The 26,379-nt window shown below is 37.3% G+C and overlaps 1 protein-coding gene across 4 annotated transcripts in view; it reads right to left on the minus strand.

Annotated features, from left to right (window-relative positions):
* Nucleotides 1–26,379, minus strand: part of IKZF3 (IKAROS family zinc finger 3) — an 89,214-nt gene that overhangs the window by 15,776 nt on the left and 47,059 nt on the right. For 3 of the 4 annotated variants that reach the window (XR_005212635.1, XM_037808660.1, XM_037808659.1), the window contains exons 4-6: nt 11,148–11,405; nt 10,109–10,276; nt 8,027–8,143 (exon numbers count right to left, since the gene is read on the minus strand). Coding sequence is in view for 3 of the 4 variants with exons in the window: in XM_037808660.1 (XP_037664588.1) it covers nt 8,027–8,143; nt 10,109–10,276; nt 11,148–11,405 (543 nt within the window). In the remaining variant the exon portion in view is untranslated. Of the gene's footprint in view, nt 1–117; nt 377–8,026; nt 8,144–10,108; nt 10,277–11,147; nt 11,406–26,379 lie in introns of those variants that run through there. The other variant, XM_037808661.1, reaches the window with a different exon arrangement.

Here is a 26,379-nt window from a genome sequence, read left to right on the forward strand (position 1 = left end):
GAGGGAAAAGAGCACGTTGGTGAATGGGGAGAAGAAGAAATAAATTGGAAGGAAGAGTGTCAGAGCTGTGATGCACACTCTGCTGCTGGGGCCTATTGCTACTGCCAAGAATCTTACCCGGAGTACCTGCTGTGGTCAGTGAAGCCAGCTCGGGGCACATTCAAATCTTGCAGTCTTGTGCTGAGATGGGAAAGCCCAACCCATCCCCAAGCAGCACCTTCATTAGCAAGAGGAAGTAGAAAATAAACAGCCTGGACGTGGTTGGTTGCAAAAGGATAGAGAGATGGAGATCTTCTAACCCCCATCAGCCTTCTTTCTGATTCTGACTAAGTCTGTGTGTGACACCTGCAGACTGATATAATTCTTCTTAACAACTTTGAAAAAAAAAGAAAAGTATGGTGCCCCAGATTTATTGCCCTGTTTATGTTAATAGCACTTTTGAAAATAGATAAACTTACCCAGATAGCAAGAAATCTGCTCAGTGATTTGTGCATTGAAATTCTGAGTGGTTGGTTTTTTTTTTTGTTGTTGTTGTTTTTCTTTTTTTCTTCAGCGTGCTTCTCTCGGTTCCTTACTTTTAAATTCTATTTCTCTGGACTTTGCTTTATCTGTTCCATATACTCTTCACATTTCACAATTGTCTTGCCTGAAATTTCCCTGAGTGACACTTTTGTCTTGAAATTAAAGAGCAATTTGTGTAATGCAGCTCTAATTATATTTGAAATGAAAAATGGGAGTAAAAACTGCCTAAGAATATGGACTAATGGTCAATACCCAAATAGACCTTAGAGTGGTAGAGGCCTGGGGCTCTCAGACCTGATTGCACATTAGAATCACCTAAGAGCATGTAAGAGACACCCAGACACAGGCCCCACTTCAGACTAATTAAGTCTCTGGTGTAAGAGCCTAGGCAACAGTATTTTCAAAGCTCCCCAGTTAATATTAAAAGGTAGCCAGAACTGAGAACCACTAGAAGAGTACATAAATAGGGCCAACATCTAATCAACTAAAATAATATATTGGAATAAATATAGTATAATTGACCTTAGTACAGTAGGCAGTACCAGTACCCAGTAAGAGTTCAGTTTAAATTGATACTCTAGCTCCTCCAGATATGATGCTGCCCTAAGCCAGGGATCAGAAAACCTTTTCTGTAACGGGCCAGAGAATGAATATTTTAAACTTTATGGAACACATGTAGTCTCTGTCCCATATTCCTTCTGCCTCCCATTAAAAGTAAAAACCACTCTCGGCTCTGCTCCTGTACACAAACAGGCTGCCGGCCACATTTGGCCCAAGGGCTATGCATAGTTCGCTGACTCCCAAAACAAACATATTATGACACTATAAACATTTCTCCCTGGTGTATTACAAACATTTTGGGAGGTTTAAACTGAAATAAAGTAACCATATATTTCTAAGGTCTTTAAGGAAGAAGAAATTGAAATTAGTTTCAAGGAACTAGAGCAAAAAAGCAAGTGATAATGCAGAATGGAATTCCCTTCTTTCCCTCCAAATATATACACAGATTTGGGAACTGTCAGTGCTTTGTAGTTGAAGAATATGATGTGTTTGCTTTATGAGGAGATTCTAATATACAGAAATAATGTCACAAATTCCATGGTCTCTCAGAAATTCAGTTCCACAAATGGACATGCCCAGAGAGAAGAAAACTGGCTACTTCTACAGTCAGTAACTGAAAGATAAGAAAAGACCTCCAGGGCAAGACTGTTAAGCATGACCAGGTGAGAAAACCAAAGAAATTAGAAAAGAATACAAAGCATTGCATATTTTTCATTTTATTATTGTACAGGTTTTTTTAAAAAAATTCTATGCCAGTTATTACACAGTAAATTATAGAGCTCAGTTTTTTTTTAACTGAGTAATAAAGTGAAATTTGTTTTCAAAAATGACTTAGAGGAGAAGATGATGATGATGAACATATTTACTAGAATTTGTGAATTTCTTGTCAAAAATAAGTCTATGCAATAAAGAAATAAATCAGCCTCCAGTCTAAGCTATTGACCATGCCATTCGTGTAAATGAAAACAGTAAAGGTCAGAATAAGAGGCCTGGGCAGCTTTTGGATAAAGCACTGTGTCTTTTGCTGACCAATGGTGATAAATAACTGGTACTTCAGTCACAAGACCCTGCCATTGAGTGCAGTGGGCCAAATTCTGTCCAGCACAGGGATTAGGTTTAAATGACCAAACAGGAAACTATTATATATATTATTTCCTTTCACACAAACCACCACCAGATGTGGCACCACCCAGAACCCCAAGAGCAGAGACAAAGGCCTAGGATTTGAGAGAAGTTCCTGAGGCTTTTTCTTAGAAGCACAGGAGAAGCAGCTGAGTGTGTTCTTTGAAGAGGAAACATTCGTTCTGGTTCAACAATTTTGAGAGGATTAATTCCAGGTAAGGCTTTTCCCTTAACCATTCAGACTTATCATTGAAAAGATTTATAGTGAAATGAGAAAGAAAGACAGTGCATTGGGGATTTTTACCTTCTATCTCCATTTTGCCTCTGTTCTCATTAGTTTCTTATACTCACTCCTCTACTGGCTCAATCATCACCCAAAGATATGTCCATTCAGGCCCAGGACTTAGCCCAAGCATTGTGGCACAGGTCTAGTTTACCCATTTGATCCTCATCAGTCAGTTTTACCAAAAGTCATTATCAATTACAACACTTGGCTTCCTGAGGACATGCAATCAATATCCTCTGTATTTGGGAGGATGCTGAAGTGTGAATACATTGCCCTATATAATATAATTAGGGCATGTCACTAAATGCCAACCTTAGAGATAACATCACCTTTTATCCCTGGTTACCCACCAAACTTGTTTTGACAGTCATTTCCAGACAAACCTTACTCTGTAAATCGATGAGCAAATGTCTAACATTTAAAAAAATAAATTTCCAGAATTTTTATGGACAGATAATTTGAGGCATGGTGGGAGATTTTCCCATTTCCACAACTCTGGTTAGAATGAAAGAAATCCTCTGAAACTAATCTAGAGGACTCCCATTCACCCATAGCTTCTTCATGAGTTTTCACTTGAAATATCAACTGCAAGATTCCAACCCTCACTGTACATGTGCATACACTCTAGAGATTAAGTTCACCTTTACTGAGTTAACTGTGTTTCTACTTGGCAAGTTTCACAAAGGTTAAAACTTCACCTGACTATGGTATACTCTTATTTCTCCTTCCCAAGCTGCTAGTCTTTTGCCTCACAATTGTTGGACAGCTACTACACAATCCCACTAAATGAGAACTCTTAAGATACAGATAAATGATTTGGAATGAGACCACTTCTTTGGGATTAGAGTGGAGTTCAGGCAATACAGTGAAAAGAAAAAGAAAGGACTATTGGTTTTTGGACCTCTGTTCCAACTAGGACTCAACTGTCAATTTATACAGTCTAGACTTGTTATCTTGACGCATCATGTCTCAGAAATGTAAGTGGAGGAAAACCGGTTTGGCAAGATAGTCAGGGAACAAGATAATGGGTTTAAATGACGAAATAGGAAATCCGTTCCTGGGTGGTGTTTGGCGGTTTAATGTTGCAAGGGGTGGGTGTGGGGAATATGGGATGGTGACAAGAACAATTTGCACACTTGGTTCACGAGTGAGCACAGAGGGGTAGGATTGTAATTCTGGGTCAATTTCCTATTATGTCAGTTGCCTACATAAAGTGGATATACCAATTTTCACTAGCAAAGTAATTTAAAAGACACGTTGAAAAATACATATAATAATAATAAAATATAATACAAAATCACAATTGCAGACTAGTTTACTACCTTTATTTCCTGCCCAAGCCTTACTAGTTTATTATTTGGCTTTTTAGTTAACTGTTTCCATGATGCAACTTATATCTCAAAGTGACTGCAGTTTTAACTCTGTAATTGTGGTTGTGGTGTTTTTGGTTTTGTTCACAATCCTTCATTGGATGTAGAAGTGTTAAATGGAGCTCAAATAAGAGGCATTGCTTCCTGTTTCTTTTACGGTGTGGTCAGTCAGTAGCTAATGGAGAGTGGAAGAAGGGTGCTTTTATGCAAGAAATTGCTATCAAAGACTGAGGCAGGTTCTAACAAAAATGTTGCCCAAAACTATTGCCTTTTTTGAGTACAAACAGAATGAATACTACCTGTGAGATAGCATTAATTTTTAAAAAGGATCATCAGTTGGGAAAACAGACTTCCAAAAATATTTTAACTTTTTTTGGCCTGCTACATGGGTAAAATTGTAAGTTTTTCTGAAACTCATGCTCGTGTTAGCTCAATTGAAACAAAGAGAATGAAGAATAAAGGTTTTCACTCTTAGATTTACAAATATAATTATTCAATTACTTTAAAAATCTTGTTATTTCTAGAGCTCACTGTCACATAAAAATATGTCCTGTTCCTAGTCTTCATAATTTGTGTAAAATGAGGCTAAATGAATCTCTGTACCAGCTGTTAGTCCCTTTCTGGAATAAGGATCAAGCTGATGAGAACATAAAGTCCATGGTTTTCTATATTCCTTCTTTTCACGTGTTCTCCATTAAGACAGCAGGCATAGCATATCCTGATGATGTCACTTGTGATGCAGTTGAAACTGGGATGAAGTAGCAATACCCCATATGTCTTAGACCTCTCCCTGTACTACTATTAATAGATCAAATGCCTATTCCCTCATTGGACTGTGGGTGCTTCAAAGGTAGGGACTTATTGTTTACTCATATTTACAAACAGTTCTGATGCAGAGCCTGGCACATAGGATACTCAACCAATACTATCTGAATAAAAGAAAATGATTGGCAAGGCCAGAAGTCCTGTTACTCAACACCTGACCTCTTTTGCAGACTGGTCTCCACTCCAAGGTCATTTCATCCATTCTTCTTCTAGAAATTCCTGCTTCCTAATGGGTGCAGGTGTGTCCCAAAGCTTGGCTCTCACACTAGGCTGCACTTCAGTTTATAATAAGCACTTGAGGAATGAATGCTGAATCCACAGGAGTAATGGAAAACCATAATTTTAAAAACTAGGGATAAAGGGATATGATGTATCACTGGTGATACTATATTGGTCAGGATCAGTATGGAACACTATATCTGGACTGGGCCTTCCAATTTTAAGATGGAAACAGAAATGGAATCCATATAGGAAGCAGTGGCAATAATTAAAGGATTAGTTTGTGTTGGATTAAACATTCTTTAATTTTGGATTTAAGGGACAATCATGAGAACTATCTGAAATATAAAACAGTAATATACTGACTGACATGTAGTATTTATACATGATTAAGCTATGACTTTATGTATTTTGTAAGATGAAACCATCAATACATGTTTATTTTTAAAAAAATCAAAACTTGCTGACTTAGTTAATCCTTTATTTTTTTTTTTGCTGAGACTTAAGAGTATGTTGCACGCATCCATCAAACCACCCCATGACATGCAAATGAACTCAACCTCTGTATTTCAGCATTTCCTGAATCATACCACTGATGGCAGCTAAAATATTAATTTTGATAACTTTCCTAATTAAAAATTCCTAATATTATGGGAGTGGGTAAGTAAGGTGGTGGTAATCAATAATTTTGAACTTAATGTTCATAGAGCATGGATTACTGATTTTTTCCTTCTATTTCCAGTAAAATCCAGATATACAAAGATGCATGTGTGTGTATTCATTAATATGTGTGATACTAGATTTCCTAACCAGATAATACATAAACTTTAAAAAATTTAGCTAATCAAGCCAAAAAGTAGAAATGATCCAATATCCATCAATTGATTAATGGATAAACAAAAAGTGGCATAGTCATACAATGAAATTTTATTCAGCCATAAAAAAAGAATGAAGTATTGATACACACTGCAACATGAATGAACCCTGAAAACATTATGCTAAGTGAAAGAAGCCAGACACAGAAGGCCACATATTGTATGATTCCACCTATGTAGAATGCATAGAAAAGGCAAATCCATAGAGACGGACAGTAGATTAGTGGTTGTCAGAAGCTGGGGGACAGGAAGAATTAGAGTGACTACTGATAGCTACCGGGTTTCTTTGTGGGGTGATGAAAATGTTTCAGAATTAGACAGTGGTGATGGTTGCAAAAGTTTTTGAATATATGAAAATTTACTGAATTGTACACTTTTAAAAGGTGAATTTTATGGTATGTTATTTATATCTCAATAAATTAAAAAATTACTAATCATTAAAAACAAAGTTCTAGTGATTTTTAAGCAAGTCAATGAACTTTGATGAGTCTCAATTTCCTCATTTCTAAAATGAGGTAGCATTAGATACTCCCTTGAATCCTTCTAGCTTTACACATTAATGATTCCATTTGGAATACAATGGATTTTAATAGCTTTGGAATTTCTCACAGTAGAGCTCTGATACCTTGTCTGAAAGGTAGAACTGGAAGCAAAGATGCCTATATTCTGTCTGGGGGAGAACTGCCTAACCATATCACCTTAAGCATGGTATTTAAGATGTCAAAACCCAAGTTTTAGGTGTTTTTTTTTTTGAAAGAGAGTACACATTTCTCTTCAGAAATAAGGAGGAAATCCAACTGCCTGATAAAACTAAAGATGCCATCAGGATAAAAAGCAGAAGCAGTGGCAAACAAACTGAATTCAGTTGGCCAGCTCCTAACACCATAAAACAGGCTTTATCTAAAACAAAAGTTTCCTCTTACTGGAAACTGGTAGTTTAACCACTTATGATTTCCATTCCATTTTTCCTGAGCTTCACATTGTTTGTCATACTTTCGTATTCTTTCTGCTTTACATTTCAACTGCAACTACTGCTGTCAACTACCAAATCCCATAAGGATTTTTCCCTATCGTAAATAAGCAATTGGTTCAAGTAACCAAATAAAAAATGTCAGACACTTCAAGCTCCACAACAAGGGTGATGGTCAACTGAACAGGACAAAAGACAACTGCAAAGATGCAACAGAAAGGATTTTCAGGTTGTTTCAACAAAAGAATGCCAGAAATAAAACCATAATCGATAAATGTAAAGGCACCTAGTATTTCAATCAACTGTCCCTAGGCATCTAATTTGGAACACTGAATAAAATATGGAACCCTCAGAGCCAAAAACAAGCATCACAATAAATCATCTGTGTAGAAAAGGGTATGATTTTTGGGTCCTCTGCAAAGGAAATCCTGGCAGTTTTAATCAATTCCGTCCCAGCCTCTTCCCAGTGTGCTCCACTCCCAATCTTGAGCATTTCAGTCAATGACAACTCCATTCTTCAAGTCTCATTCTACATCAATCTGTTAGGAAATCCTGTGGATCTATCTTTAATATATATATATATAAAATTAGAACACTTCCCCTTAGCTCTACCACTACCACCTGCTCCAAGACAAATTTCTCTTGCTTGAATGACTGCAATGGCCTCCTAACTTGACGCCCCAATTTCTAAACTTGCCCTAATACCATCTATTCTCAACAGCAACTAGAGTGATTCTTTTCAAGTGGGAAGTACAATCGTGTCACCTTCAAAACCCTTTGAACGTTTTCCATTTCACTCAGAGTAAAAGCCAAATTCTTTGCAATGGCCTACAGGCCTGATAAGATCTGTTTTCCCATTTTCTCTCTGGCCTCATGTCCCATTACTCACCAGTTCTAGCCACATAGATTATTTAAACTTTTAAAAATTCAAGCCCCTGAGTCTTTGCACTTATTCCCTAGTTATCTGCAGGACTCATTCCCTTATTTCCTTTAAGTCTGTTAAAATGTCACCTTCTTCTTGAAACCTCCCTTGACTTATTCTCACCCCCAAGTACCTGCTTCATTTTTCTCATTAATACCTACTACCTTCTGATATGCTATATACTTTACTCACTCATTTTGTTTATATAGCCTGCCTTCCCCCATTGAGATATAAACTCCATGAGGGCAGGGTTTTCTGTCTTTTTATTTACTATTGTATCCCATGGCCTAGAACAGCGCCTGGCCCATCGTAGATGCTCACTAAATGTGTGGAATGAGCATTGCATGAACTCACCAGTCTCACCCAGGTCAGTGCTCTGAAGAAAGGTACGGCAGCGCTCCTTGTGTTCCTCAAGGGAACTCCTCTGTTTGTAACTCCTTCCACAAAACTCACATTTATAGGGTTTCTCAACTGTAAGGAGAGCACAAGGGGCACTCAGTGACCTTCAGGGGTTATAGAACAAATGGTCAGTTGGGGCTCTGTGAAAATTGACCACTAGGAATGAGACTGCTGAGAGAAGCCAGAGTATTTAGATGCTTTAGAATCTACATTACTTTTAAATTTAGTAAGCTGAAATAAGGCTGTGGTCTACAATTGATTATTATGTCAGCAAATTCTTCCAAAGGATAGCCTCCTATACCAGATGAGAGGATTTGGATTTAACGTTTATCATTTAGTATAGTGTTTTGGCTCCAGATCAAGTCTTTTTCCTTCCGGAAAAAAAAACCCAAACAAACATAGGGCGTTCGTATTCTTCAAGTGAGTTAATGTGATACAGAATGAAATAGGAAGGGATTCCTTAATTTGTGACATCCATCTGGCTGTAAGTAAAGAGTGCTACAGTTTGTGGGAGTGTAGCCATTCAGCTAAAAACTGATGGATGGCCTGTTGGGAGCATGGACTTACTTGGATAAACTTAGCTCGTCTCTGCCAAGTGGCTATAGCAAAGTCTGTGCTAAAACAATAAAAACGGAGCTAGTTAATTAAGGCTATTGTTTGAATAACAGAAATAAGAATAAACCGCAAAGATGATTTCATCTTAATTTCTAAGGTGAAGCAACAGTTTCTTCAAAAGTTCATCCATGCAATTCAGATAACCTTTATCCTCCCAACAACTCCAAATTCTTTATTGCTTGAAATATGTAAGCAATAACTTCAACTCAGCTTCATTTTAACTGTGCAGGGATGGCCTTTCTGATCTATTGGTACAACATACCCCATGGAGCTGTAGTTTTAGGGGCTGAGATTTATATTTTCTAATCTTCTTGCTCTGCTTAAAACAGGGTCTTTGGGATTTAAAGCACTAAAAGATCCTTATGGAATCTCAAATTAAAATAAATGTAAGTTTGCAAGAACTAAACATTTAAAAATGACTACTATTATTGGATCTTACTTGAAAAAGGCAATGGAATGGAACCATTCTAATTATTTTGGATCAAACTCAGTCTTAATTTGTTACTTTGAAGAATAAGCTATAAAAGAACCCTCTTTGCCACTTATGATCTCTCAAGGTGGATTCTGTCAGGGCTGACTTGTTTAATTCCTTGGTCTCTGAATTGTGCTTAGGACTAGGTTTTGGTCAAAGCAGTATGTATGTGGACTGACATAAGAATAAAGCTGCAACTTCTTTTTTTTTTTTTTTTTTTCAATTAAAATGTTGTCAGATAACATCAAGAACATGAAGTCCCAAATTTGAAAATAAACTCAGTCTCTTTTTTCTAGGAGGGAAATTCTAAATGTTGAAAAAAGAAACCGTTGTTATTATCTTGTTTGGTCAAAATAAAGAGTAAAAACATGAAATAAGCACATAGCTTTTTATGCATTCTTACTGCTGCTCATCTTTTAAAGGTTAAAAATAAAGAGGCTGATCAAGAAGAAAGTTAGGTTTAAGAAATTTAGCCCAGAATGACCTCCAAATTAACCCCAACAATGATTTATACCCAGTTTACAGAATTTCTGTAATTCACAAACTGTGCATTTGATTTCCCAGTCTTTTGAAATGAAAAGGTTTTCTTTTCTTTTTTTAAGGAAAATAATCTTTTAATAAAGTTTACCATCAGTAAATACTGATGGCTGTAATTTTTTTGCAAAAATTAAAAAGGCATTTTTTTTTGTGGGGCAGGCTCTTCCAGTCTGACTTGTGTTGTTCTCTAGGGGAGCAAAGATGGTAAAAAGATGATCATCCTCAAAGAGCCAGACGGAGAGCAATTAATGCCTTAATGGAAGTGTAATTAGCCCTAGAGGTCTCTGCTGTTGTAACCCTTCAGAACAAGAATGACAGATTAAAACCTCCATACTTAACTCTTTCTAGTTTCCACAATGGGCTCTCAGGGACAGGCATTTCCCAGATCTGGAATGCTCATTTCTCTCACTTACCAGAATGTGTCCTAAGATGACCTGTGAGTGCATCTCTTCTCTGGCATGCGTAGTTGCAGAGGTGACACTTAAAAGGTTTTTCCCCTGTGTGCAGTTTAATGTGGCGGAGGAGGTTACCTTTCTGAGTAAAAGATGCCCCACACTGATTACACTGGAATGGGCGTTCACCTTTAAAAAGGACAAAAAGGAGACTTCTGGTCACCAAGCAAGTGGAGAAGCACATACACAGGTGAGATGTCTATGGCAAAGCTTGTCTTTTAGACAGTTTCTGTTCACATAGGGATCATTTGAGAGCTGTATTATGAAGCAAGCAAAAGACTTATGGAATCTTCCCTTTGGAAGACAGAAAGCACCCACTTAGCAAGGCTATTTTAGGTATCATCTTGTCTTGAATCAGAGCAAAGAACCGAACAGCTCTAAGAAGTGCCTAATGGGTATAAGTTTTTACATTACTTTTATATTATTTAGCATATAATCTCTGTCTGAAAAAAAGAACCTAAGACACAAGTCCTAATAAGGTATCATGGGCCAGAAATGCTCTGTATCAAATGTCAGATGGAATCTACGGGGCCCAGTGGAATTGTTCTGTTTGTATGCATTTCTATACAGACTACCTGTTTATTGTCTCAAGATAAATTCTTTAAAACTGATAATAAAAATTATTTCTTTTCATCTACCAAATTTGAACCCAAGACAGTAAGGGGCTCTGCTTTTATTAAATGTGTTATGAAAGATGCCTAAGAAGCAAATCACACAATTCAACTCCTACTGATTGACTGAAGAAAAAATACTTGGCTGACCTAGAACACTGCTCTCCAGTCTTTTTTTATTTATAGCATTTGCAATATGTTTGTCAAATGCACAGTGAAGTAAGAATAAAAATCACCGAGTAAATAGAAATGCAGAGAGGGAGAGAGAGCATCAGAATTATAGCAAAATATCAATGGAAGAAATCAAAATCCCCAAATCCCACCACTTCATTTCTCACATGGTTGCCTCAGGACAGTTTTCAGAAGAATGGAAAAAGAAGACTGTTTACCAGTATGGCTCCGCTTATGAACCATTAAGACATTGAAGCTAACACAGGATAATCCACACACATCGCAGTTCATTTTTCCACTGGTTGGCCGGCTACCATCATACGAGACGTGTCTCTCTAACTTAATGTTTTCATATTCATTATATTCTCTCGAATAGCTGTAAGGAATTTCAAGCTCTTCTACATTTCCCATGGGCTCTGGCTTTAAAACATTCTCATCTCTTTCGCTATATTCATCTTCCACTTTCACTGAATCATCTGCAGGGAAGAAAATGCAGAAATGAACAATGATTGTGTTTGCAACTATCAAAGCAGCTCAAAGAACAGACCCTCAACTGACAATTAAATATCAAATGAAGCTAACATAACACTGTGCATCTACAAAACAAGAAAACACCATTAGGATGATCATTTATTATCTGAATTCCAAACCATAATCAGAGGATAGCACACATACTCACACACACAAATAGATCACAGTATTTCAAGCAATCCAGAAAGTTAGAAGTAACAGATTTTAGCTATGACTGCTCAAAGCAACCATGAAGAAAACATTTTGAGCAACTCTTCTCCAGGACTGGGGGAGAAGACAGGTTCTCAGATCTAGTACCTTTTTTGGTGGCTGTAGTTAAAGGCAAAGTGATGTGCTCTTAGGTTTAAAGGAGAAAGTAAATATGGTTTTTATCTTTCAAATGCATCCAATTGAAGTCACTAAGGTTGACAGTTGAATAGTTAATACGGTTTTTCTGATTTTAAGCCAGGTTCTGCCTCTTCCCTTTCCATGTATTTGAACTGCTAAAACACATCTTATCTCCCTATCTCTCTTGGAACTGATAAAGACAAGACACTGAATGTAGAGGAAGCATCAGTACTAGTGAAATACTGTTGAGAAAGATAAAAGGAGAAGTAATTCTTTAACATAACCTTCTAAGGAGTCACTTTCATTCTCATAGGTAAACAGAGCTCAACCTAAGCAGGGAGAAGGGTCCCTATACCCAAGTCAAAGAGGGCTAAATTCAAGACCCTAGAATTGTAGGACTGGATAGGACGGAAGGGACTGGCCAAAGAGGGTTGGCTGATCAAGTACTATCTTAAAAAGAGTACAACAATCTTAAGCTGAAGAACACAAGAAATGAGGAAGGCAAATTTATGTATCGGACCTCTAAATCTAAAAATTTCCTCAAAGTAATAATAATAATAAACATTTATAAGGGATTTTTCATTTCTAAAATGTGCTGTATGAATGCTTTTTCAAACATGCTTAGAAATCAGAAGTTGTACTCCTCCATGCATGAACAATCACAAATCAGTGGAATTTTAGGGCCAGAAAGGAATTTACAGATCATCCAATCCAACCCTCTTGTTTTTCAGATACGGAAATCCAGGAGCAGATCTGTTTTAGGTGATTTGTCCAAGGTGACACAGCCAATTAAAAGCAGAGGTATGACTGGAATGCTGAACTTGACCTTGAACTATCACTTATTTGGATTTGACACCAGATCTAAGTGACTTCTTTCTACACTCCACACACTCTCACCAATGGTGTAGATGTTAAAACCCAAAGCACACTGTAGTAAGGATATTTTTAAAAACTACATCTCTTCCAAAAAAAGTCAGTAAGTGCTGCTCCTCTTGCTACATAGGAGGAAGTACAACTGCAGCTGTGCCTGGCTTGTCACCTTCAACCCAAGTTTCAATTTTCACTTCTATCAAGGTTACCTTTCATCTATATTAACTGTGTTTGCTTAATAGAGCAAGACAGGAGCATAACCACCAACAGAGAAGCCATTGCTGCAGCACTGTCCCACTGCTTCTCACCACAGTTCATGGTTCACAACCTTTCACTCACTGACTAGCAGAGATGTAGGGCTGTAGGATAAGTTCAGTATGTTTCAAATTTGCCCATCCCATGCATTTGTGTTATATATGAATTGGTATCCACTTCCTACATGGAAAGACGTCGTTCTCTGCTTTCTCTGGACAGGTCTTTCAGACTGCTTTCAGATGGGATTTGTTTGCTTAAGTGGTTTTTGTTTTTTTAATTTTTTAAAAGAGAAGGATGCACCTGATGCTTGTACCCACCTCCCTTCCTCCATCCCTCCAGCTGTGGGTGATATCCCACCAAAGCTTGAGTGCTCTTCAGTTTGCATGTAGGCGTTTAAAAGAACCTCAACGGAAAACTTCAGCTACTAAAAACCAAAAACAGCAGACAGAAAGGGCTGGCAGAAAAGGATTCTTTTCATTTTGCTTAAAAATTTTAAAATGAACAATTTCAGGCCACTCCATGGTCAGTGAACATTAAACAATACTAATCAATGTGCTGAGTCTGAAAAACAGACGCCATTAAAAAAAAAATGCAGCTTCTTCCCCCAGATTTGGCCTTAGGGGGCCTGACTTGGAATCAATACTACACTGACCTGGCTCAAGATCAAGAACTTGGCTTTAGTTGTAAAGCAAGGAAGACAGCATTTGAGACCTAGGGCCCCCAGTGAGAGCCTAAGAGTTACATGGACAGGGCATTAGGGGAGACATTTCCCTTGGACTCAGTGGACTAAAAGAGTTCCCGATACAGTTGCTGGTTTGCCATTGGCATCTTACCTTTAGATTAAGAACCTGGGTCACCTCTCGGCATGGTTACTGGGGATCAGCAATTCGTTAGGGTTTGGGGAAAGACCACGCGAAAGTAAACAGAGTTGGATATTAGAATAAATTAAAATCTAACATATGAATGAGATTCTTGAGAAGTTATCGGGCTTAGCACCCAGCCTTCAAATGCAGTCCACCAAAACAAACAGGGAAGACACCAGTCTGCTCCAAAGGAAGAGATTCATTCCGTCTCTTGGAGAAAGATTCATTGGAGCAGAGGAAAGGGGAGCATTCTACTTAGCACCCCTAGAAAATATTTACAAACATGTCTGGAATCAAAGTTGTCATCTCTGAACCCAAACTTGCTTGTAGTATATGACTTCTTTATACAGTATTTACAAATGGCATTTTCCTTCTTTCAGTCTCTAAGTCCTGAAACTATGGGATTCTTTCTTTTTCTATCTCCACACTGAATCAGTCTCCATGACTAATTGATTTTAAGTCTTTAGGTTTTCCAGATGCCAACTCCTCTCTTCCATTTTCATTTGCAATTTAGTTTAGACTCGTTTCATCTTACTTAACCTCATCCTCTCTCAACACTCCTTTCTATATGGATACACTACAATGTTAATTCATGCTCTACCTCTATAGCCTCAAAACTGACTCAAAATTACCTGTAATCTGGCTTCTTCCTCCACAATTCACTGCATCTCCTCTCCTGAAGATCACCAATAATCTCCTGATTCTTAAATCCATGCCATTTTGTGGGTCATTCTCCCCAGTTTCTCTGTAGCCCCTGACACTATGGGCCAACATTCCTTGATTTTTCTGTACTTCTATTTCTTCAATTAAACCGTTAACTCCTGACCTTACCTTTCTGATAGATTCTTTCTAGCTCCTTTCCTACCTCTGTCTCCTAAATACTGCCCCTGACCTTCTTTTTTTTTTCTCTACGCACTCTACCTTATAGCAATTTCATCCACTCTTAAGGCTTCACTAATACCTTAAATGAATAATTCCAAAATATTATCTCCAAGTGTAATCTGTCCCGTTTTCCATTCCTCTCTTCCCAAAGGCTTCCTAAGTATTTTCCAAGTTACTCAGGCTAGAATCCTTACAGTCATCTTTCCTTCCTCTTGTTGATGCCCCATATTCACTCCCCCACTGGTTCTATATTATACCCTCTCTCCAATCTGTTTCTCCTCCACACCATTCTGCATGTCCATTAGCCTAATTCTCAGACCCTCTTTACCCTTCCCATGATCTACTTCAGCAGCTTCTGCATTGTTCTCCCTGCCTCAACTTTCTCATTCCTTTCCAGCTCATCCTATACCCTACCACCACATTTCTTTTCTTAAACTATAGCTCTGGTCATATCATAGCCCTGTTGAAATTCTTCAATGTTCTCCACTGCCTACAAATAAAGTCCAAACTCAGAAACAAAGAAACTGAAAGGCCTTTCATGATCTGGTCCCTATTTTTGTAATGTTGATTTCAACTACTCAGATATCCTTAACCAAACTAAACAACTTCTAAGTATTTTTCACTTTTGTTCAAATTATTTTCTCTGCCTAAAAGGTCTTTCCCCCAAATTCTCACAGATCCAAATCCTACACATTTTTTAAAGGCCAAACTAATATGCCATCTCCCCCCACAATGCCTTCTCTGATTCCCTCGCCCAGAAATAACCTGTCCCTTTTTCCCCTGAGTTACTTTTAAACAAACCTTATCTCCCCTACTGATCTGAAAAGCTACCTGAGGGCAGAAGCTACACGGTGTCTGATTTTTAAAAAACCCTGTATCTCCTACTACACTGTTCAACCTGTATTTGAAAGACCCGAGGTTTTGTGGTTTTAAAACAAAAATTTTAGGGTTCCACCATAGATTTACTAATCTGGGGGAGAGACTGCAAATATGCATTTTAAAAAAAACACGCTTCTGGGTAAATCTTATGTACAATGGGATTGAGAGTTTGGCACAGTGTCTACATACCCAACAAAAATTTAGTGCATGAATGTAGTATTGCATTAGCCTCCTACTTCGCCCACAGTGTATGCAACCTCTACTTTATACTATTGCCAAATTAATCATCTTGTAGCATGGAAACCCTTGTTCAGAAACTTTCAATGATTTCATCTTGCTTACAAAATAAAGTCCAAGCCTACCTGATCACTTCATTTCTCACTAGTCTTGAATCATCCTTCTCCCTAAACTATAACTTTGCTACTCCAAGTGAGATCCTCAAGTCAGCAGTACAGCATTCTCCAGGGGATTGCTGGACATGGAGACTTTCAAGGCCTCACCCAGAACAACCTGATCAAAATCCTCAAGGGTTCTTAGGCACATTAAAGTTTGAGAAATGCAGCAGCAATATCAATAACTGCAGTTTTCCAAGCCTCTTCTTCAGTCTGTCCCACATCTAAAACGCCCTTCCCCACAACATTTTTTTTTTAACCTTGTTTTTCAAAACCCCACAACAAATTCTATTCCATTTTTAGATGCAGTTTAAAAGCCACTCCTGTCTTGCAATTTTCCTTGATACCCTTACCTAGAAAAATTTTTTCCTATTTCTGTGCTCTCATATGCCTATCTCCTTCTGCTTTATGTTTAACGTTACTGTAATCAATCCCTTCGGATTTACCTTTATATAGTCAATGCATTCATAAAATTTTATAAGTAAAACCAATAATATTGTCCCACGGATTTACATAATACATTCAGAGATGTTTATCTTCATTTTCCACTGATTTTTCAGTTGTCAGTGACTGGCAAATACCTGAAACATTTAATAAAGTCAGAAAATCTTAATTATCTGGCAACAAATACTTGAATATATTTGAGGAACTGTCTCTCGCAGTCTCCTGTAAACCTTTTGTAATTTGAATAATCCTCCATTTTGGTCTTGTGCATTCCATTCTTCCAATAACAGGTATCAGGTTTCTTAGATGCGTAACTTAAATTGACACTTAAAAGACTATTAAGAATCTTTGTGGTGGCTAGCAATATTTTATTTTTTAGGCCAGGTCATGAGTCCATGGATGCTTGTTTTACTATTATTCTTTTAAACTACACATATAATTATATTTGCCTTTTTGTATCTATGAATATATTTCATAATAAAAAATTTTAAAGGCTTCCTGAGTAAATTTTTTTTATAACTTGACTTGTGGAGAAAAGAAGATACCAAACCACAAATTGCTGATAAAGGTAATTGCTCTACATTCCCAGAGCGGGGAAAAAGATGTCTAAATTGAATTTAGCCCATAGGAAATTAGATTAAATTAAACTTCTTTCTGAAAGAGCTGCTCTGGGGTACAGTTGCTCCCATCTTTGTCTGTATTCTGGAGGCCTCTTAGGAAAATGACACATGCTAACACAAACACACACCCCAGAGAGAATTTCGTAGGCTGAAGAGAACAAAGGCTTGGCTCACTGGGGCTGATGCACATGGTTTCATTTCCTGGGGTGATGGTTATCACATGAAAGGCTTGCACTCCAGAGTAGACATTTTTGGTTTCACCTGAGACAGTGCAAAAACAATGGGTTCTGGAAAGGATCCAACATTTAAATCCTTCAGGGGCAATAGCAGTCTCAGCCAACTGTGCCTCAGTTTGTTTTTAAACTGGCACATAAAATGCTCCGTTGGAGAGAAGAACCTATCAAAGACGGCAAATAGAACAGGCAACTCAGGTGTCTTGGATGGCGTGTTGTTACTAGGAATTTCCCAATGTGATCTCGGAATTCTGAATTTCTATCCTGCACTATGAGATCCTCAGAATCCAACTCAAATTGCTGAAGTAATAGCCTCAAGTTTGCCAGAGATAAGGGTGAGAAGGGACAAAACAAGATAGAGGCTGTTAAACAGGGAAAACACAAAAAGGTGATGGCGTTCGAGTGTTTTACAAGGATCGGGGGTCATAACCATGAAATCCTCAGCACATGCAAAAGTCAACTGGATAACAAAGAAGCTTAATCATCTTAATGTGGCATTTTAATGATGCCACTGATTTGCTATGCCAATTCAGAGATAATGAGACCCTAATGCTACAGATGTTCAGCCAGGCTAAAAGAAAGGGGGGTGGGCTTTTCTCGCATGCCATTTTCTAACTATCCAATTAAACAAATTGTGAAAGCATCTAAATAGTTTACCAGGTTTTGACAGCTGTTAATAGGATTTAGAAGCTTGAAGCACTAAAGAGCAAAATGGGAGATATATGTATTGTAGGTATTTAGTTTACAGAGTTTGCTGCTATCACCCAATCTAGGACAAACAGATTAAGCAGAACAGTTTACCTTATAAAATTAATATCTGAACCCCTTTCCCACAATGACCTCTTTGTAGTAAGAACAAGAACACTGAAATTATGGGTCATTTTCATTTTCTAATTGACAGTTTTATGTGTAAAGTGAGAAAAGAGAAAAGTCAATGATATTTTGAGAAGTAAAGAATAAGGAGAAGTTTTAGTGTTTGTTCACCAGTAAAATAATAAAGCTTCAATGCAAATAAACTTTAGTTTATTGATTTACAGGATCTATTATGTTTTCCTTATTCTTTTCTTTTAAGTTTTAAAATGATAGACAGTAGTAATTTCAAAAATGCCTATTTTAAAACGAGGAAAAAACTGGAAAAGAGAAATCAGACTAATAAGAGATAAAATATTAATATCTCAATGGATAAGAGATAGCAGGTTTGGATAATATCCAGTTTGGTTAAGTTCCAATTAAAGCATTTTCTTACCACACAAATGAGAGGGACAAATAATTAAGGGCTGAAAAGAGCTACAAGGTGTGTTGGGTCATGAGATTTGTTTAAAATGAAGAGTGATGAGGACTGTACAACTAAGTTATGATAATGTGAGATTTGGATGGATTACCATGGACATAACATATGCTATGTGATCTTACGAGTCACTACTTTATAAGTCAAGCCCTCGGTCTTGAGGCTTTCTCTGGTGAAAACTTAAGGTTGTAAAGGGGAAGCTAAGCCCACCTATAATTATGCCTAAGAGTCACCTCCAGAGAACCTCTTTTGTTGCTCAAATGTGGATTTTCTCTCTCTAAGCCTAACTCAGCAAATAAATTCATCACCTTCTCCCCATTGTGGGACAGGACCCCCCCCCCCCCAGGTGAATGAGTCTCTCTTGCGAGTTGGGACACAGATTCCGGGAATGAGCCTGACCCTGGCATCAAGGGGTTCAGAATGCTTTTTTTGACCAAAAGGCGAAAAATAAAGGCAACAAAATAAGGTTTCAGTGGCTGAGAGAATTCAAATAGTCAAGAGGCTATCCTGGAGGTTACTCCTATGCAACTTCAACTGGATTGCCAAATGACCACAGTATGATAAGCCCAAGTCAACAGTAGTCCTGAAAACCCTAAAGAATACCAGATCCCTATATGAGATTCTATAAAAGTTTCACCCACTAAGTTCATTCTTCAGAAACTCAAATCCTCCAGAGAACTCCTATACCAGCTACATCCCAAAACCCAGGGGCAATAGCCTTTTCAAGAACATCAACCAGATATGTCTCCTTATCCCATAAAGCCGACACCCCTTTTCAACAGGAAAAAGTTAGGGTGGTCACTGTCTAGACATCCCTGAAGTTCAGGAGAGTGATTAAACTAGAGGAAGGGGTAGCAACAGACAAGATGGAATTTAACAAAGAATTATGAATACTTAATCTCAATATAATTTTCTTCTTCTTAGTTGCTAGGGTATTAGAATAGCTAGAAGGGAAGAACTGAAATGGTGGAACTGTAACCCAAAGCATCCTCTAAAATTTGTTCTATAGCTACTTGTTACATTGTAATTTGAAAGTTATCACCTTTCTGTATATATGTTATATTTCACAATAAGGAAATAATTGAACCCACAGTACTGTAACTCATAACATTTTTGGAAATTTCCTATATAATTACTTGTCAAATCATACCTTGAAAGATATTACCTTTTTGCATATATATTATGTTTCACAATAAGGAAATAACTGAAACTGTAGAGCTGTAACCCATAACATTCTTTGAAATTTGCTCTCTACTTGTTAACTTGCACTTGGAAAGTTATCACTTCTATGTATATATGTTAACTCTACAATAAAAATATGATTTAAAAACCATATTCTTACCAGATTTTTAAATTTGCCCTTAAAAATATCTAAACTGCTAGTTAGTAAACCATGTCATTTCAAATTCAAGAGCATTAGCATGGAAACATAACATTTCAGTTGCAAAGGAACCACCCTCAACTTTACTAACGACATTAATCTTCATCTTTTTATCTATCAAATAGCTTATTCACTGGCATAAAAATGAAAATAATTTTGTTTATTAATTTCAGTGTAATTCTTTGCTTCCCTATTAGAACATGAGGAGATTCATTACTTTTAATAGAATATACATCAGCAGTAGGTAAGGTCCAGCTGCTCAGGTGGGCTAAGATCTTCAGATGTCATGAGGCTAGGTGCAATTCTTTAGCTGTAGTTGTGAGGACTGAAGGACATGATGTGTGAATATTCTTTTCAAACTACAAAGCAGTATACAGATACTAAAGTATTGTTTCATTTCTTTCCATTATAACTACTAACTTTTCTACTGGTTTTTTATCTATTATATTATTTTGTATTTATATTCCTTAGACATAACCACTATCCACTAAAAATAATAAATGAAAATACATTTAAAGAGACTGAGATGTTGCCTATATATACCAGAAATAGAATAAAACATGCATCTGGTAGAAATTTCATTTATAAACTTTCTTTTCAATCATAATTCCCTTGTGAAGAATACTCACTCTATTTTAAAGAGAATTCAATAAGAAAATTAAAGCTTATTAAATTATAATTCTTAGAAAAATTTAAAAATTGGCTAAAAACATTCTGACCATCACAATACTATACTCAGGATCACAGGTAAAGAAAGGAATGATAATGTCTTCAATATCCAGTGCACAGATAAATCCTGGTATATATAGTACGTGTTGTGTTACAGGACAGTTAACATGATTATTTCCCATGTAGATGAGGAGTACCTTTAAGGCAGGGGCCAGGTTCTATTAATATTTGTCCCCCAGAACCTATCAGAGGCCCAGTTACTATAGGTATTGAATGAATGAATGAACAAACTACTTGGGCAGTCTGAACCAATTTAGTGATAACAAACAGGCCAGCTGGGAAGAAGTAGTAATAAGTCAATTTGCCAAAGCACCCCCTAATTTGTTTACAACATTCTGAAGCTGACCGATAATATGCAGAGTTCTTCTCATGGTACATCAGAGAAAGGCCCAAATCCCACAGTGATAACCAGTTTCCAGTTGACTTCTTTCTTACTGCAGTCTGGCTTCTGCCCCTCCTACTCCACCACTTTGAAACAAGATGCCATTGGCCAGTCCCTACTTCTTGAGCCTTTTCCCTTAGCTTCTGTTCTTTCCTGATTCTGTTTCTACCTCACTTAGCTGACAACTCCCAAATCTGCATCTCCAGGCTGAATCTCTCTGCCGAGCCCCAGACAGATTCTTCCAATCACTCCCTGGATTTCCTACACTTGTTTCACACTTAACAAGTTGCAAACTAGCTCATTACCCCTTTCCTTTCTTCTTCCTTTCCAAATCTACTTCTCCTACAGTATTTCCTGTTTCCTAATCCCCTACATGGTGGCTGCCCGATGTCAATGTCTATTATTAATCTGCTCGTACCCTCAACATCACTTGGCACACAAGTGAGTGACTACTTACCAAATGAATGGAAGGAAAGAAGAAAAGGAGAGAAGGAAGGAAGGAGTGCAAAACTGCTCTTTGCTTCAACTAAAAAATTGGGGTTGAAGGTATTTTAAAAAATTACACAGATTGCAATTTTGCCTAAGGCTAGCACACTAGGCCAGAGCAGAGGAAAACAATACATTGTATTTCTATCTTAGGGTTTACCAAACTGACCTAAAGGGTATAAAGGATTCTTGGAGGAGAGGAGAGGAATACTTGAGTATAAGGATTAAAGAATTAGAATATTTTTGTTCCTTTTAACATTAAATTGAGTAAAATAAAGCATGTACAAAATAATGTAAAATTTACCATCTGTTATACATTATTTGGACTTTCTTCCCTCTCTGCTTCTTCCTTTCTCCCTGTTTTTTTTTTTAATTCATTTTTATTGAGATATGTTCACACACCATACAATCATGGTGTACAATCAACTGTGCACAGTACCATCATAGAGTTGTGCATTCAGCACCCCAATCTATTTTTGAACATTTTCCTTATACCAGAAAGAATCAGAGTAAGAATAAAAAATAAAAATAAAAAAGAACACCCAAATCATCCTCCCCATCCCACCCTATTTTTCATTTAGTTTTTGTCCCCATTTTTCTACTCATTCATCCATACACTGGATAAAGGGAGTGTGACCCACAAGATTTTCACAATCACACTGTCACCCCTTGTAGTCTACATTGTTATACAATCGTCTTCAAGAGTCAAGGCTACTCTACTGGGTTGGAGTTTGATAGTTTCAGGTATTTACTTTTAGCTATTCCAATACATTAAAACCTAAAAAGTTTTATCTATATAGTGCTTAAGAACGTCTACCAGAGTGACCTCTCAACTCCATTTGAAATCTCTTAGCCACTGAAGCTTTACTGTGTTTCATTTCACATCCCCCTTTTTGTCAAGAAGATGTTCTCAATCCCACGATGCCAGGTCCAGATTCATCCCTGGGAGTCATATCCCGTGTTGCCAGGGAGATTTACACCCCTGGGAGTCTGGTCCCACGTAGGGAGGAAGGCAGTGAAATCACCTGGCAAGGTGGCTTAGTTAGAGAGAGAGGGCCACATCTGAGCAACAAAGAGGCATTCAGGGGGAGACTCTTAGGTATAATTATAACCAGGTTTAGCCTCTCCTTTGCAGTAACAAGCTTCATAGGGGCAAGTCCCAAGACAGAGGGCTCAGCAAGTCAAGCCGTCAGTCCCCAATGTTTGTGGGAACATCAGCAACAATCCAGTGAGGAAGTCCAACACCTCTACATCCTCCCCTAGCTCCTCAGGGAGGCCCGAATATATATTTTTATTCTCCGCCCAAATTACACTGGGATTGTGTTGCTATTTCACTCTAATCTATACAGACCTACCACATTTTACTTCCTATTCAAAGTTCCATGTAATTGCGGTGTTTGAACAAACTGACTGTAGAAGTTATATTGTTTAGAAAATATAGATCCTACACCAAATAAACATTTCTTCCCTTGGTCTCACATGGAATTTGAAGTTTTAACACACAGTTTCAACCTTTACCCTCTGGCCCAATTTGCCCTAGTCTTAACTAGCCTCTCTGGTTTTAAATAACGGAATTAGAGCACTGAGAAATATGGAAGAAACCCAGCATTGACTTCTGGATAAATGTAAGATGTGAAAAGCACACAAAGGAATAAGCTATCTTGCCACTAGAACATGTTCATTCCTAGGAATATAACAACTGCTTAACAGCCACCCAGTTACACACTTTAAGGATGCAAGCAAAGACAATCCCAGCTCCATCAGAAACTGTGAAGGGAATACTGCTGGCAGAATAAAATTAGAAAAGAAATTAGCTAACAAACCAGAGTACACATTCCTACTATTTTGAATGATCCTGAATAGAGAGATTTCTACTAATGGTATTCAAATAGCATCAGAATGGGTGCTGATAACTACAGAAAAGAACAATTTAGTATTGCACTCTTATTCTGTCCACTGAAATATATTAGAATGTCTTTTTATTCCCTAAAGGTTCAGATAAAGGAACACAGCCTTTGGAGAAAGACAGAACCTAGGTTCAAGTGGTACTAACTAGCTGTGTGATCTCAGCAAGTCACTTGACTTCTGTGAATTTTCCCATTTGGACATGACGATAATATCTGCACCTAACATAGTTGTTACAGTAATGAAATTAAGCAAAATAATGTATATAAAGGCCTAAGATAGTGGCTGAGACACAATATCTCCATGACCTTGGGTTAAGCAAAATTTCTTAGATATGACACCAAAAGCATGACTTATAGCTGAAAATATCCATAAATTAAAATATCGATGAAGCAGATTTCATCAAAATTAAAAATGTTTGTGTTTCAAAAGACACCATAAAGAAAATGAAAAGATAAGCCACAGACTGGAAGAAAGTATTTTCAAATTACATAACCCGATAAAGGACTTATATCCAGAATATATGTAAAAAATTTCCTGATTTCAAAACTTACTACAAAGCTACAATAATAAACACTATGTGCTACTGCCATAAGGATGGACATATAGATCAATGAAATAGAATTGAGAGTTCAGAAGTAAAACCCTTATATTTATAGTCAGTTGATTTCAACAAAGGTGCCAAGACAATTGGGTGGCACGGGTGAAGTGGGCAGGGGAGAAGGGAAGGAGTCATTTTAACAAATAGTGCTGGGACAACTGCCTATCATATACCAAAAGATAAATTTAGATCCTTACCTCACACCGTTCACAAAAATTAACTCAAAATAGACCACAGACCCAAATATAAGAGCTAAAACTATAAAACTCTTACAAGAAAACATAGGAGAAACTCTTACAACAAAGATGAATAACAATTTAAAAATGGGAAAAAGATTTGAATTGACATTTCACCAGAGAAATTATACAAATGGCCAATAAGCAAAAGAAAAGATGCTCAACATCATTAGTCATCAGAGAAATGCAAATTAAAAAAACCACAATGAGATACCATTTCACACCCACTAGGATAGCTATAATAAAAAAGACAGACAATAAAAACAAGTGTTGGTGAGGACATGGAGAAATTCACACATTGCTGGTGTGAATGTTAAATGGTACAGCCACTATAGAAAAGTTCAGTGTGTGATAGCTTTCTAAAATGGCTCCCAATGATACCTACTTCCTAATATTCACACCCTTCTGCAATTTTATCCCCCCCTTGAGTATGGGTTGGACCTAAGTGACGTGCTTCTAATTAATGGGATACGGTAAAGTGAAGGGAAGTCACTTCTGCAATTAGGTTATAAATGACTGTGACTTCCATCTTGTTCTCTCTCAATCTCTCTCTCTCTCTCTCTCTCTCTCTCTCTCTCATGATTCCTGTGGCCCCTCTGTTAAAGAGGTCCACACGGCAGGGAACTGAAGGCAACTTCTGGCAAATTTCCAGTGAGGAAATAAGGCCTTCAGTTCAACAACCCTCAAGGAACTAAATCCCAAAAACAACCACATGAGTGAGTATGGAAGTTGATCCTGCCCTAGTTGAGCCTACAGATGAGACCACAGTCTCATTAGTACACCTTGACTGTAGCCTTGTGAGAGACCCTGAAACAGAGGACCCAGATACTCTGTGTCTATGTTCCCGATATAATACATTTGTGTTGTTTTAAGCTATTGAGCTTTGGGGTAATTTGTTATACAGCAATAGAAAACAAATACAGGCAGTTTCTTAGAAAGTTAAACAACAATTTACCACACAACCCAGCAATTCTACTTCTAGGTATCTACCCAAAACATATAAAAACATATGTTCACATAAAGATTTGTACACAAAATTTCATAGCAGCAAAAGAGCTCAAAAAGTAGAAACAATCCAAATACCCATCAACTGGTGAATAAACAAAATGTGGTGTACCCATACAATGTATGTGTATCATATAGCCATAAAAAGGAACAAACTACTGATACATGCAACAACATGTATGAACCTTAAAAACATTATGCCAAGTGAAAGAAGCCAGAAGCAAAACACTACATATGGTATGATTCTATTTGTACGAGAAGTCCAGAAAAGGCAAATCTATAGAGACAGAAATCAGAGTAGTGTTTGCCTGAGGCTGGGGTAGGAATTGGGAATGACTGAAAACAGGCACAAGGAATCTTTTTTGGATGATGGGAATATTCTAAAACATGGTAGTAGTCACAGAACTCTGTACATTCACTAAGCATCACTGACTTGAACACTTAATGATATGCAAATTATACCACATTAACACTGTTAAAAAAAGAAATCTATAAGGATAAAAAACTTGATAGTTAGCTATCCTGATAGTGATTCTATCTCATAGGGGAGAGTTTAGCTGCCCATTCACCAACTACTGACAAATTTAGTTTCTGACCTATGATTAATCCCAGAAGACAAATCATCATAAGAATATCTTTAATTACTTTTGTTCTTGTAAAACTGATTTCATGCCCTTTACAAGGAAATGAATACGAGTAACTGGTTAAAAAGCACCAGGTACATCTGCTACTATATTTGGCAGAGGGAAAGGAGGTTAACACAATCAACTGTAAAAGGGTAGGCCTGACAGGACTTCTTCCATGCTTATAAGCACTTACTATTTTATTATCAAGTTCAGACAAATACCTAAGTAACTAATGATTTTTGTTCCTTCTAAAATTGTATTAAAATCCATAAAATCCAGATTTTCTAACTTTATTACTCTTTACCATATTTTGTGCTTTTATGGACTATACTATCTCCCTCTATTCTGTTTATACCTAACCTCTTCCTAATATTTCAGTGTGCTTTACGAGGCTACGATATCATTAATATTAATTAGCACCATCCCTGACCTAAAGGCAGCGATGGTAAAAATGCCCACAGGGAGGCCCTCTAAAGGTTCACTGAGGAACATGAGAGTTGAATTCTCCCAGAGGA

This window comes from Choloepus didactylus, chromosome 18 (assembly GCF_015220235.1).
Source record: "Choloepus didactylus isolate mChoDid1 chromosome 18, mChoDid1.pri, whole genome shotgun sequence".
Taxonomy (NCBI): Eukaryota; Metazoa; Chordata; class Mammalia; order Pilosa; family Megalonychidae; genus Choloepus; species Choloepus didactylus.